The following is a 15117-nucleotide window of genomic DNA, read 5'->3' as shown; positions in this document are numbered from 1 at the left end:
TATGTACGCTGAACATTATGAAAGAAAAGGATCTATAACTGAAGCTTAAGATTCACTTCTTCACAAAGCACCACCTCTTCGAGAATCAGGAATGGTCTATTCTCATGCCCTCAGAATATATGACTTAGCTCTTGTAGGTCAAGAGTACGGTTTCATAATTAAAAACCCACCCTGAATCAAAAAATTATTTGCTGACATCATGGGACCTGAAAGTACATAAAATAGTAATGCATTCTTTACAGTTTTTAACCTAAACCTTGAAACTGTTGAAAGATATGAATTGGAAAATTCAGAAAAATAATCCATACCTCAGGCTGACCCAGGGCGATGAATAAAGCTCGAATTTCCTTGAGTATTAAAACAGACAGTTTGCGTGTGGCCACCTGGAAACTGCAGAGTAAGACCAGAGCAAAGCCTTCCACGGCATGGAGCACACTGCAGTGGGGACCTCGCTCCGAATGGATTCGGTGGCTGGAGCCATTGGCAATGAGCTATTGTGCAATAAGAACAACATTCTATGTTCAGAAAAACAACAGCGGAAGAAGCAGCCACTCTTCTATGTACATCTTCTGGCATGTCTGACCTTGTAATACTAAAATAAATTATACCAGCTTAGAACCAGACATGTCTATGAATTATTATTCATGAAATATCATAGATCCCTTTTTATTTTCAGACCAACTGTCACTTTGGAATACCATCAGCCCTCTGTTACCTCTGATAAGGAATAACTTTTCAAAGGTTATTAGCAGGAGTAAAAACAAAACTGCTTCCATCCATACCATTTGAGATGACACTGTATATTTAATTAAAGTGTCCTAATTTGGCTTTACTTAAATTCTCTATAGAGAATTCTCTATTTTAAATTCTCTATTTTAATTACTACTAAGCTGAATTTTCAAACACTGATTTTCTAATCAGATTTCTTTTCATGTTAGATTTTAATCTGGGTTTTGCATGTTAATGAGATGGATTCTGAAAGTTCCCAAACCAAGTGAGCCTCAAACAAAAGCAAGCCAGACAACAGGGCAGATTCCACCTCCATCTCAGTCTCCCTTTTTCAAGCATAGGTAATCCTTGTTTTCCTCCCTGTCATCTTTTGGCAAGTGTAGGACACAAGGAAGGAGTAACGCCCTGAAGCTCATCTCTGAGGTTAACCCATCTGAGACCCTAAACGCTATCATACTTCCCAAGCCTCGACACTCCTCAGACCCTCAGCTAAGCTCTTCTCCAGCCAGACCCCTCTCTGTCTGCTCATTGCCAACACCAAGTCACACAGCCCTGGTTCTCATTTGACAACACTCCTCCTCAACCTGCTCTTCAAAATGTTATCATTAATTTTTACCCTGCAGGACTGAGGCAGGAAAGAATAAAGAAACCACAAGACTACTTTCTTCTCTGGATGTTGGAGAAAGCAACCAATTTGTTGCTGACTAGGGGGAAAAAACTGGTGGGCAGCTAACTTTTATATATCCATATCCAACTCTGTATCCGCATTCATATCTATATCCATATCTGCTCTAGAGTCATATCCAGATCTAGATCCATATCCATATTCATATCCAGACCTAAATCCAAATCCATATCCATATCCAAATCTAGATACACATCCATATCCAGCTCTAGATCCATATCCATTTCCAGCTTTATATCCACATCCATATCTAGATCCATATTCATACCCAGCTCTATATCTCTTCCCTATGGTCACTTGCTCTTACAAACAGATTTATAATCATAATTCTCTGAAAAAAAAAAAATCACTTTCTACTCCGTAAATGGCCTTGCTAATGTTAATAAATCTAACCTGATGTGGCATATGATGCCCTGAATTTCTTGGCCACAATTTAAGCAGATGGAAAAACTTAGGGCCATCACTAGGGAGAAAGTTCCTAGGTAGCTGAAAAGTAAGAACCACAAGGTTCTCTGGGCTGCAACTTATTTATATACGTACGACATAAAGAATATAAATTAGTGGGCAAAGGGTGAAAGTCACCTCTGAATTTCTGATTTTGTTGGCTTGTTCGTAGACTTTTCCTTGAGTTTGTATGACCAGTTTCCACTGGGTAAGCAGCTGGAGCAGTAACTTGAGGGATGAGTCAAGGAGTGTGTGATGCATGTCGTTCACTTCCCGGAGCAGGAAGTTGGTAAAGCCAAATAGGACATCTTCCCTCCAGTCTGAGAAGTCAACAAGTAAACCCTGAAGAGAATTTTGTGCAATATGTCGCAGTTCATCGTCCATATGAATCGAGAGCCTGTGAGATGAATAAAGACAATGAAGTCATTTACTTTATTAGTTTTTCTTCTATATCTGTAAAGGAACATATATAAGGCCAGAGCCTTTTACTGTATCTGAAAAATGGGTCACTCTCCCCTAATACATTATTATAATTTTCACTCAGCTCCCCTAATGTTAACACCTTATATAACCATGGTACGTGATCAAAACTGAGAAGTTAACATTGGTACAGTGCTATTAACTAAAATACAGATTTTATTCAGATTTCACCAGTTTTCCATCAATGTCCTTTCTGTTTTAGAATGCAATCCGAGATACCATGTTGCACTTAGCTGTACATGAATTCTTTTTAATTCATTACTGACTACAGAATAAATTAGTATCAAACCTTACCACTTTTAAGGATGGTCCTGGAGAAACTAAGGGACTCATCCAGAAGTTCAGTGAAAATGAGTAATTAAAAGTTAGGCTAGTTGTCCTCAATGGTTTTGCCCCCATGAAGGGATTTTTGTCTACAGACAAAATGTCTACAGACATTATTGGTTGTCACAACTTGGAGTGTGCTCCTGGTATCTATGTAGTAGGTAAAAGCCAGGGATGCTGTTAAACATCCTACAGTGCACGTGACAACTCCTATGACAAAGAATTATCTGACCTAAAATGCTGACAGCGGCAAAGTTGAGAAATCCTGAGTTTGTCAACTGAAATAATATCAGCATATTTGTGATTTAAGCCAGAACATCATAATAATATTAAATAAATCTCAACATTGGTATGGAGCGTTATAGTTAACATCATGCTTTATAGATTCATTCATTCACTTATTTAATAAACAAATGTTTTTGAGGTCCTCCTAAGATTCAGGCCCTCCTAAGATTCAGCCCTTAGGATATGGAGTACGGTATGGCTGTGTTTACTGGGTAGGGTGTTAGCAAGAGCGCGGTATGAGACAGTCCTGGAGAGGTAGCAGGAGTGGTTCGCTGGAGGGTCTGTGGGCCACCCAAGGAGGCAACACAGCAGGAAGAGGTTAAGTGTGACTGCTCTGGAATCAGAATGCCTGATCACTGCCTTGCCTCTGTCATGCATTAGCTATGTGACCTCATGCCAGTTACGTAACCTCTCTAAGCCTCAGAGCCTCATTTGGAACATGGGGATAATAGCTGTACTTGTATCTCATAAACCAGTTGTGAGGTTCATTGAGATGATCTATGAACAGTGTTTAGTACCACACTGAGCATGCAGTAAGCACTGAGTACAGGTTAGCTCTTACTATGAGAAGAAAATGAACCGTATTCAGAAAGTTACAGGGGAAGTAACATGATTAGATTCACATCTGAGAAAAGAAAGTTAGGCAGGAATATGCAGGATGCCTTGGAGGAGTCACAAGACTGCGGGCAGAGACCGCTGGGAGGTCATTGCAGTGACTCAGGCACCAAGTGGCGGGGGCCTGACCCAAGGCAGAGAAGTAGTAAGGAAGGGAGAGATGGAGAGCAAAGATACCCAGGAGATAGAATTTCCAGGACTCAGCAGTCTGGAATTGTTCAGTGTCAAAGAAGAAGCTGGCCAAGTCAACAGGGGCCCCCATTAAATAGGACATAATATCTTCAACCAACAGAAAAAGAAACTGTGAACCCGAGTGGTTAAGGAAGTTCCTCAAAGTCCAGGATTCCAACCCAGGACTTCTCATCGTTAATCCAAAGTTTTCTCCATAAAACAGGTCTGATACAGTTACATATTTTTGAATAGATAGTATTTCAAAAACTTGATACTGAATACCCTTCTTATTCTCTAGAGTATAAAGTACACCAATTCGTCCAAATTTGACAATATAAACCAGACAAAAGCTCATTAATGAGCAGATATATACCAAGTCAGGGAAGATATATTTTCTGTTCCAAAAGCAAGTTAAGTTCTACCAAACTGCTGAGAAGGAGGAGCTGAGCTAATTCTTCAGGGCAGACTTGCTATTAAGTCTATCGTTATTAAGTAGGTCATAGTTGCTGAAATAACACACAGAGGTCTTTAACCTGGGCTTCTAGTTAAGGACTAAGGCAGGAATTTACAAATTTTCTTTGTATTTTAATCAGCAGCTCCATTTTTTTTTCAAAAACTTTTATGTAGAACTCTAGTATATAGTACAACCGAGTTGTGGGACTTCCCCGGTGGTACAGTGGTTAAGAATCCGCCTGCCAATGCAGGGGACAGGGGTTCGAGCCCTGGTCCTGGAAGATCCCACATGCCGCGGAGCAACTGAGCCCGTGCGCCTAGAGCCTGTGCTCCGCAACAAGAGAAGCCACCGCAATAAGAAGCCTGCACACTGCAACAAAGAGTAGCCCCCGCTCACCACAACTAGAGAAAGCCTGCACGCAGCAACAAAGACCCAAAGCAGCCATAAATAAATAAATAAATAAATAAATTTATTTATTAAAAAGAAGAAAACGAGTCGTTCTGGTCGAAGCTGGGTAAAGGACCTGAAGCCCCCCATGTGAGAGGAAACATTCCTTCAATCTACAAGCAGCTTCCAGTCACCTTTGCAGCCCATGGTTTGAAAACACTAATTTATGGAAAACACTTGAGGTCATGTTTCCATCTTAAGTTTATTGTTCCAATTTATTACATTTATACCCGTCTATAGTCCTGAATGTCTTAGAGAATAAGCTTCTGCAGATGATGAACCACCTTTTAAGGACAGGAACAAGAGGCACTCAGTAAATGTTAACTGATGGTAACGATATTGTTCATTGTTACGGGTTGTGTCTCCTCCCAAATTCACACGTTGAAATCCAAACACTCAGCACCTGAGAATATGGCATTATTTGGAAATAGGGTCATTGCAGATGAAATTAGCTAAATTAGGATGAGGTCATGCTGGAGTAGGGTAAAATCCATATGGCTGGTGTCCTTATAAGAAGGGGAGATTTGGAGACAGACACACACAGGGAGAAACACCATGTAAAGACGAAGGCAGAGATCGGGGTGATGCTTCTATGAACCAAGGAAGGCCAAACTATGCCAGAAACCCCCAGAAGCTAGGAGACAGGCATAAAATAGATTCTCTCTCACAGCCTCAGGAGGAAGCAACCCTGATGACTTCTAGCCTGTGAAACTGTGAGACGATAAATTTCTGTTATTTAAGCCACCCAGTTTGCGCTATTTTATTACACACATGAAACTAGGCAAGCACATATCTTTAGGGTCAAAAGTCAAAATAAAAACCATGCCGTGGTCTATTTAGATGAAGCTTTTAAAGAAGGGCCAATACTTTCAGATTTCCGATGAGATTAATTCTACTCTTCGTCTAACTTTGGCATCATTCGCAATTTGCAATCTGGAAGCTGTCTTAACTTTAAACCAAGAATGCAGGATCATTTTAAGGACTCTGAGACCCCAAGGTGGTGCAGCTTTTGCTGTTTTTGGTGACCACTCCTCTTGAAATCATGGTATTCACATGCCTCACCAGTGAGAACACTCAAGAATATTCCTGGAGTACGAAGAGACAGGACCAGGGAGGGGAGGGAGCTTTGGGAATAAAAGGCCCAGTTGATAATAAACGTGGAATATTTGTGGAAGAAAAAGGCCCAGCGTCACAGAACTGAGATGGAGTGAAAATAATATATCAAGGCAAGTCTGAGTGGCAGCAGGTGAGGGAGAAGAAGCAGCTGCGACAAGAGCCAGAGCCCCGCCCCCGTGTCATTCCTTGGAGAGTCTAAGTAGGGAGCTGCCTATCAGATACAGCCGCCGTTTCTTCCACCCAGATCTTCCTCATTTTTACTTTTGTTAGATTTTAACCAGATAATCACAGATCATCTTGTGAAGCGCATGGGATTTAATATTATAAAACAGAAAACAAACTTTTAGTTAACGAAAAAGGAAAAGAAGATTCAGTTAAAGGAGAAAGATGCTCAGCCATCCTGAGGATGCAGGATGTGCAGGGACGCTGCAAGACGCTGGCCGACCTATTTACAGTCTCACGATGCCTGCTGGTCCAGCGAGCAAGGAATGGCCGAGGAGAGGACATCCCCCAAACTCCTGCAGGGTCATCCCATTGAGAAGCCAGAAAAGAAAGGACAGGTTCTCGCCTGTGAACCACTGGGATGACAATAAACAACAGTCCTGTGAGAGTCTGGTGGCAGCAATTGAAAGAGAAGAGAGACGTTCAGAGAAGGCAGCTCGGGAAGTCTGACTAGGTTGGGGGACCCGAGGAAAAATTTCTAAGACGCTGATCTGGTTTCCAGGAGCCTAAAATGGGGTCACGGGTATATGGTTACACACAAAACCACCCAGGGGGCCTGAAGGGACTCCACCGTGACACAGCAGTGAAGCACACCGAAAGACACCGTTATTGCCAACATCAACTGCATCTGTCCTTCCCCAGCAGCTGGCATGAGGCGCATGGACCAGCCTGGCCTGATTAACTAGGCGGCGACACTCTGCATGAGCCAACAGTCCCGAGGCCCTGCTTGGAGTGACCTAGGACGGGGGTGTGGTGGGAGGGGCACTTACACTAAGTAGGGATGTGGGTAAAAGGGGGAAAACCCAGAACTTGAGCAAGGCCTCCTTCTTGGCTGGTCGGATCAGACACACGACTGAACAGAAACACTTTCGTAAAGGTGAGCTCAGGTTCAGATGGAATCGGCTCAGTCGCTTTGAAGAATTTTGCTGCTAGAGGTGCATGAAGGAAAAGGGAGTGACTTCAAATTCACAAACTATACCCAGAAGAAAAGATCCATTAGGAGGAACAGGCTCCTCTCAGCTCTGGCAGGACTGACACAAGGTTATCAGGCAGCGGTGAGGGACCTGCTGCCCCATAACGTCACCAAGGGCAGCAGAGGAAGAAATGGTTTAGAAGTGAAGGCCTGGAGACAAAGGTTTCCAAAAGGAGGCACTTGCTGACCAGTGGACTGTTAACCTCTGGCATGTTCACCAGAAGTGGCGGAAACTTCTTCTCTAAGGTATTAAAGAATGAACTCCTGGGACTTCCCTGGTGGTCCAGTGGTTAAGACTCCGTGCTCTGTGACCACCTAGAGGGGTGGGATAGGGAGGGTGGGAGGGAGACGCTAGAGGGAGGGGATATGGGGACATATGTGTACATATAGCTGATTCACTTTGTTATACAGCAGAAACTAACACACCATCGTAAAGCAAGTATGCTCCAATAAAGATGTTAAAAAAAAAAAAAAGACTCCGTGCTTCCAATTTAGGGGGTGCGGGTTCAACCCTGGTCGGAGAACTAAGATCCCACACGCTGCGTGGCGTGGTCCCTCCCGAAAAAATAACTAAATAAAATAAAATGGGAGCTTTGTTAAAAAAAAAAGAAGAATGAGCTCCCACCTATCCACAGGGCTTTGAATTGCATCTCAATTAAAATAAAGTAATAAGATTCAGTGGTTTATCGAGGCAATATATGCGATCGAGTCTACAGTTCTCACCCAGCTACTCAAAACAGCTAGCCGCCCTCCGCTACACAGACACAGGCTGAAGACTGAATGATAAACAGTAAATGATAAACAGTTTTCAGATACCACTAAAGATCATGAAATTGTACATGCATTACCTCAGAAAGTTCCACAGGTTGTAAAGAAACACTGCACAAAATGTTTGTCATTTTGTATAAAACCAACGACATCTGTCACTTCTATTTGGCTTCTGGAAAATTCTGTACATTTAGGCAACCAACTTTACTCTTCTGAAGTTCAATCTCTTTGTCCAAAAATAGGAATGGATATGTACCCAGCTTTCCTAACATAAAGTATATGAAAGTGCATTGTACATTGTGGCATAATATGTTATTCATATTTAAAGATGCCTAAAAATAATAACTAACATTTGCTGAGAGCTTACTGTGTTCTAGGCACGATGTTAAGTGATTTATATGCATTGTTTAATTCTCACAACCCTATTTCAGATTTTTGAAAGGAGGGCAAACATGGAACAGCAAACCCTTAGTGCATCTATAGTGCTGCAGGAAGGGACAGAGGACAGGAGCCTGTAGGCTGTTGGGGGAAAAGGTCCTTCCTGTGGTCAAGGGTAGAGCAGGAAACACCTGGGAGGAGACAGAGAAAAATGATGGCGCCTGCCAAGGAGAAAAGTGAGCTCCATCTTCTTTGTCTGTTTCTTCTGTAAACCACTGTTATGGTAAACATACTAATACCAGTCTGAGATTAGAGTGTCTGTGGTATTTAGCCAATACGTGAACAGCTGGAAAGGGAGCCTGGGGGCAGTTATGGGGGACATAACCTTGAAACTCCTGTCACCTACAAACTGGCACTTGCCATTGGCACTTGCCGTCTACCTCTACAAGGATTAAATCATGAGCCGCTGCAGCTGCTGACCTTCGACACCCCTCGAAAGGAGTTCAGGGTGGAGATCAGGAATGAGGCGCTCTGTACTCTGGGAAAAATTGGCAGAACGGGTCTTCAGATAATTAGATATTTTCAGGAAAAGATTTTATGAGCCCAATTCTTGCGTCTCCTCGTATCTAGAAAAGCACTAAACTCCTTCATGGTGACGTCTGCTCCTCGTGACCAGCTGTAACCTTCACGAGACGAGCAGCAACCTTCTGCAAAAAATACGTGCTTGATGCCCGTACTCCCCCTTCACCAAAATCACATACACCCTGAGCATCCCCCCACCTCTCTGGAGCAGTTTCTCAGAGCTGTCCGAAATGCCGTCTCCCGGGCTACAGTCCTCATTTTGCCCCAAATAAAACTTAACTCACAACTCTCAGGTTGTGCTTTTTTTTTTTCAGTCGACACTCCTTATTCGGGGAACCGAGCTGTGAGGGGCAGGTGAGCCTGCGTGGAATGTGGTCTTATTTTGCCAAGTATGAAGAAAACCAAGATTTTCTCCAGTTAAAAAAGCACCATGTATGCAACCAGGAAGTGTCTGAAGTAAAAGGTCTCACACCTCTCTGACTAGACTGTGTCAGGAGTCATATGAAACCAAATGTGACTGGACTATAGGGGGACAAAGTGACTAGACTTGAAACCCACATTTACTGCTCTTCAATTTCTTCACTTCTGTCCCCTGACCCTCCTGAGATCTAGAAGGGGCTCATTCTCTCATAGGTTAATGGACCCAGTGTGAGGGCCAGCTCGCCAGGTTATCCTTCCCCCGAGGAAAGCTGTCTCTGGTTTCTTTTGAAGCTTATGCAAAAGGCCTCTTCACAGGCTTCCCATATAAGTCCCGTCATTTTCTTGACTTTGCCCTAAGACTTGAACTCTCAAGTATATTTATTTGTTCTTTCCCCTCGTAAAAACAGTACCCATGGCTTTGGGCTCTGTAAGAATGTACATAATAATAAACACGAGGCACTATATATAGCACTGCCATTCCAACCGTGTCTCACAGAATTCCCTCCTGACGTGCCTGGCACCGCGGCTGCAGATCCAGGCGTCACTGGATGAGGCTACCAAGGTGATTCCAGAGGTAAGAGTCTCCCACACAGATTTACAGCAAAACAGCACTAGAGACGGTACCAGAAGGCTGCACGACATTTAAGACACTTAGCATTTCAAAGGGCTTAGTTATATAATCATCAGCAATTAGAACTTCAATGAAATAAGTGAACTTTCCTTTTACTTCAGCTTAACTGAGAACTGTCTTTTCCCTGCTGACACATTTTCTCTCCGATGAACCAAAGTGCCGTGTCATTTTGCCCTTTCAATAGTCTTATGAGATAGGCAGCATTATTCCAATTCTACCAAGGAAAAAAGACAGGCTGAGGGGTTAAATATGGGCTTGGCCAAAAAGTTCGTTCGGGGTTTTCTGTACCACCTCGTGGAAAAACCCGAACAAACTTTGTGGCCAACCCAATAATTTGCCAGCATCACGTGGCTAGTAAAATGGCAAAGCAGGGAAGTGAAATTCAGGATTTCCAAAGGAGTCAGTCTTATTCCCATCCGGGGGGCGCCTCCTCCACATCTCTCAGATGGCGGCCCCTCATCCTCCGTTCCCTCGTTCCTCAGCGCCCCCTGCAGCCCTTTCACTCAGCGCCCCCCCTCTGTGGAAACACTCGTCTCCTAGTCACACCATCCTCCCCGTTGCTGTCCACGGCAAATGGACAGGCTGCCCCTGTACATTTCTGGGTAATTCTGGCACTTGTGTCACAGCTTTTCTTTATTTTTGGCACTTCCCCATCACCCTGGGAGACCCCACAGTAGCGTGGATGGCCCTTTATAGTATCTTGGTCTCTATTCCTCAGCTCCCCCCGCAAATCCCCATGTCTGTTATTCACTGGGAATCCACCCTTCGCTCCTCCTTAAATCTTGTCCTCCCCCAGAACCGGAAGCCCCTCTGTGACCCAGGCTTGTTCTTCCCTTTTTCCCCACCGCTCCCCTACTTCGGATGAGGTGCTCTAGGCTCGCATTCTGGTTGCTAGGCTTCAGCAAAAGCCTAGACTGACTGTAGTTGGTTTTAAGTTCATATTCTTCTTAAAATGCATCCTACACATGGAATGGAAGAAAGAAGAACCCATGGCCTGGAGATGGCTGACTGTAGCAAAGAACCGGTTATAGGTCATGGGTGATACAAGTCAGCTAGAAGGGTAGACGGCTGTGGCCAGAGAACACCAGAGCTTGACACGGTGGTTATCAAAGCCATGGCTCTTCAGTAAACCTCAGGAGCCAGCACCATCCTGAGCTAGTGTGACCAGAAGAGGGAAAGGAGTGGCTCTGTCCACACTGGGAGTAAAGAGAATGGGGAAGGACAGCAGGCTATGAAAGCTATTAACTGAGAGCAGGAAGTGATCAACCATGGGATTTGGTCCCCTCTGCACAGGAGTCCAAACGGCTGTGCAGAGCAGAGAGCATGACGGTCACGATCACCAGGATGCACTGCGCACCACGGAGACACTCAGAGCCGCGGGCAGGCCACCGGGCGGTCTGCAGTCATGGGGGACCGGGGCTTGCGCTATTTTTTGGATGTTGATGGGAAGGGTGCTCTCTGAAGGCTAGAGGATGTGGGTAAAAGATTATGTATAAAGCATCTTTCATCCAATCAGCATCAATATTTGTTATCCTTCTCTGGCCTTTCCTCTATTCCTCCATTATCAGATTAACCAGCCGAGATGACATTTTTTTTAATCCTGTTATTCTCCTGCTTAGAAACTCCATTAGTCCAAATGCCTCAGTTAATAGTAAAGATTAATTAAATATCTACCTCTAAAGTCTTATTTCTATTTATTTTTATCATTGGGTTTTCCAAAATCCTTTTTCTTTCTGTTTTTTTTTCAAAGCAAGGATGACTTGTCTTCCTCCTCATTCCATTCCCTCCAAGGACCCCGTTTCTAATGATTTTGCCTTCTAAATGCACTTAGATAATAAGTCACTTTTGATTTTTAAATTAAAGACATGCATAACTGTCAGCTAGAACTTCAGATCAGCATGAGAAAAATCAAGCTTATTTAACTACAATAATATAATTTCATTCAAAGCAAGTTAACTTTAGGTTCTAGTTGGACCGTGCATTCTTACGGAGGACGGGGAGCAGGACAAATGTATGATCTGTGGAAGCTTTCTGAAGCACAAAAATTCGCTTAGGATCCCTGTTACCCACCTTCTTGCCTCCCCGGGGGTGTGTTGGTCTCAGATTGGGAATCACATCCTGAATGAACTTTTTTCCAGCCAGGCTCACCTCCTCATTTCCTGGTGCCACCTCTGTGCTTGTCCTCATGGCACTCCCTTTACATTTCTATATCCTATCTTTCCTTCAAAGGGCCATTCAAGTTCCACCATCTCCCAGGAGTCATCCGCTGACGTCCCCAGTCCACAGTAATCCTTCTATCCTCTGATTTTACGTATCACATTTTTTCGGTGCCATTAATTTGCACAGTTTCAAGCCTTGGATTGCTAGTTACCTTATGTCCTTACAGATTTGCTTCTACATTGAATTTTAAACCCTTTGAGCACAGGGGAAAAAAAAAAGCCCCAAATCAAAACCATCTGTTTATTCCCTCCTGGGCACTCCAAATAGTACCTAGAATTAGTAAATATCTGTCCATTTTTAATAATCATTCTATTTTTTGAGGAATCATGACAAAGGATTAAAATCAATTTTGATCAAATAATGCCCACTACAGCTCTCACCTACCTCGCCAGCAAGTCAATAAGTTCAAGTTTTGACATCCCATCAGGAAGCAGTCGAGGAATAGCAGCAACACAGGTCCTGAAAAGATCTATTTTTGGCTTTCTCTCACCCCTGGAATTTGAAGACAAAGTTTAAACGTAAGTCAAAGGTTATGAAAAAATTTTTAAAAATTGGTCAAATATGTGAACAAAGACTAAAATCAATGCCTTCTGAATCACTGCCTGGTGATTGCTGCCTATTATTCTTAAAGCTTTATGCCTTTCACAGCTTGGCCACTTCTAAGAGAACTTATGAAGATTTAAATGTTAGTTAGAAGAATATATCTGAAAAGAAAAATGCCGATAGCAGTAGCATTCTATTGCTATCATACGTCTTGCCATTCAGCTGGGTTCCATGGGGTTTGGTCCCTGTGGGCTGCATTTAAGATACTGAATTCACTGAATTTCCCAGACACATTAGTATGTAAGAAATACATTGCAGTCATTACTACATTCAGCATTTAAAAATGGGATTTTAATGTATACAACTAATGGTGCCTTTAACAAGCATGACATCTGGAAGTTTCTCTCTCTGATGAGTTATGCTTCTCCTCTCAAGACTGCCCTCCCCTGAATTTTTTTTTTTTTTTTTTTTTTTTTTTGTGGTACGTGGGCCTCTCACTGTTGTGGCCTCTCCCGTTGCGGAGCACAGGCTCCGGACGCGCAGGCTCAGCGGCCATGGTTCACGGGCCCAGCCGCTCCGCGGCATGTGGGATCTTCCCGGACCGGGACACGAACCCGTGTTCCCTGCATCGGCAGGCGGACTCTCAACCACTGCGCCACCAGGGAAGCCCTGATTTTTTTTTTTTAATTAAATGCTTCCAAAAATAAGTCAAGTAAATATGTCAAGTAAAATCCTGAAATGTATATATGTATATAATTGTGCACCCATTTCTGATTTTTAAAATTACTCTGATTGTCCTGACCTCTATGGAGAGTTCTTTTTACTTTCTTGAGAATATGAATGTTTTAAAGGTAATTAATACCGTCTATATCCTGTTGTAAAATCTGAGGGAAAAATATAAATTCAGTGACAAATTATTTCAATTTTTACTTATTTAAATAGATAACTGATTCTTAACCACATATTTATCAATAACCTTTATGGAAAAACTAAACCACACATCAAATCTTTGAAATAACTTGTGATATAATATAACAGCATATTTAAATTTTGATGATTTAGTCCTCTGAGAATAAATATAAAATTGGTACCAAATTAATGCAATCGTAGGACACAAACACAATAATGAAAATACAAAGTAGCGTAGAAGTAATTCCTTCTTGGAACAGTAACTGTGTCAGAATAGAAATGTAACAGGCAGAATCCATGCTCTCTATAAACTAAAGACAATAATCAGACAGCAATTTTGCTCTGTGACATTACTTTTTAGCATGTGTTTTTAAGTTTGTTACGAATAAATACAAAACTTTTTTGTATTTTGTGAAAAACAAAACACATATATGTTAATTTCTAAAATACTCTGTTCTTGTGGGAAGTTGTAAGATTATTTTCTCTCCTTTTCCATAGTCCTGTTGCACGGGACGTACAAGGACTCCAGTGAGGACTTCACTGTACAGTGGTTTCCAATCAGCTGCAGGAAAGAGAAGTCTTCAAATGACATCCTCGATGTCTAGACAGAGTTAAAGCCTAGTGATCTGATTGGTCATGTGTGGCACAGTCTTTTAAATAGTTCTCCTAACATGCTCACCAGATGTTTTAAACAGCTGGGATTATTTTCCTATCTGTTGGAAAACAGATGACCCTGCCTGGCCTGAAGTGTAAGGCAAATTCTGCCAGCTGATAGACTAGCAGACTTCCCAGCTGATAAAGCAAGCCTAGATTAGAAACTCTAATTGGTGCATGGTTTCCTTTTACTGCAGTCCTGTGCCTGGGGTATTATAGGAAGCATCTGACTCCCCCAAATAACATAATTTTATTAACAGATATTAAATAATTATTATTTACAGTCATTATATTATACTTACTGCTACTATTATTATTACTTGCCAGCATAAAGCACAAAAGGGATAAGGAATGGAAACAGAGCAACACAGAATACTTCATTTTCAAGTTCATACCCTAAGCAAGGCCTGGAAAAATGGTGGACCAGCCTCAAATATCAACCCCAATAACTATTTCCATTAGTGTGGTGTGGACCTCAACTCTCTTTTCCTAAGTGCTTACATGACTCTCTAATGTTTCTCTTTTTCTTTTTTTTTTTTTAACATCTTTATTGGAGTATAATTGCTTTACAATGGTGTGTTAGCTTCTGCTGTATAACAAAGTGAATCAGCTATACATATACATATACTCCCATAACTCCTCCCTCTTACGTCTCCCTCCCACCCTCCCTATCCCACGCCTCTAGGTGGTCTTAAGCATGGAGCTGATCTCCCTGTGCTATGCAGCTGCTTCTCACTAGCTATCTATTTTACATTTGGTAGTATATATAAATCCACGCCACTCTCTCACTTCATCCCAGCTTACCCTTCCCCCTCCCCATGTCCTCAAGTCCATTCTCTACATCTGCATGATTTTTCCGGTCCTGCTCCTAGGTTCTTCAGAACCATTTTTTTTAGATTCCATATATGTGTTAGCATACGGTATTTCTTTTTCTCTTTCTGACTTACTTCACCCTGTATGACAGTCTCTAGATCCATCCACCTCTCTACAAAGAACTCAATTTCGTTTCTTTTTATGGCTGAGTAATATTCCATTGCATATATGTGCCACATCTTCTTTATCCATTC

At 42.4% G+C, this 15117-nt stretch overlaps 1 protein-coding gene across 5 annotated transcripts in view; it reads right to left on the bottom strand.

Annotated features, from left to right (window-relative positions):
- FRY (FRY microtubule binding protein) overlaps positions 1-15117 on the bottom strand; it is a 342122-nt gene that overhangs the window by 119250 nt on the left and 207755 nt on the right. For all 5 annotated transcript variants that reach the window (XM_055089601.1, XM_055089602.1, XM_055089603.1 and 2 more), the window contains 3 exons: positions 12329-12436; positions 1997-2255; positions 309-491 (listed from right to left, as the gene is read on the bottom strand). In XM_055089601.1, the coding sequence (XP_054945576.1) occupies positions 309-491; positions 1997-2255; positions 12329-12436 (550 nt within the window). The remainder of the gene's footprint in view (positions 1-308; positions 492-1996; positions 2256-12328; positions 12437-15117) is intronic.

This window comes from Physeter macrocephalus, chromosome 13 (assembly GCF_002837175.3).
Source record: "Physeter macrocephalus isolate SW-GA chromosome 13, ASM283717v5, whole genome shotgun sequence".
Lineage (NCBI taxonomy): Eukaryota > Metazoa > Chordata > Mammalia > Artiodactyla > Physeteridae > Physeter > Physeter macrocephalus.
The sequence above is the reverse complement of the archived record's forward strand: the minus strand, read 5'-3'. Positions and strand labels throughout refer to the sequence as shown.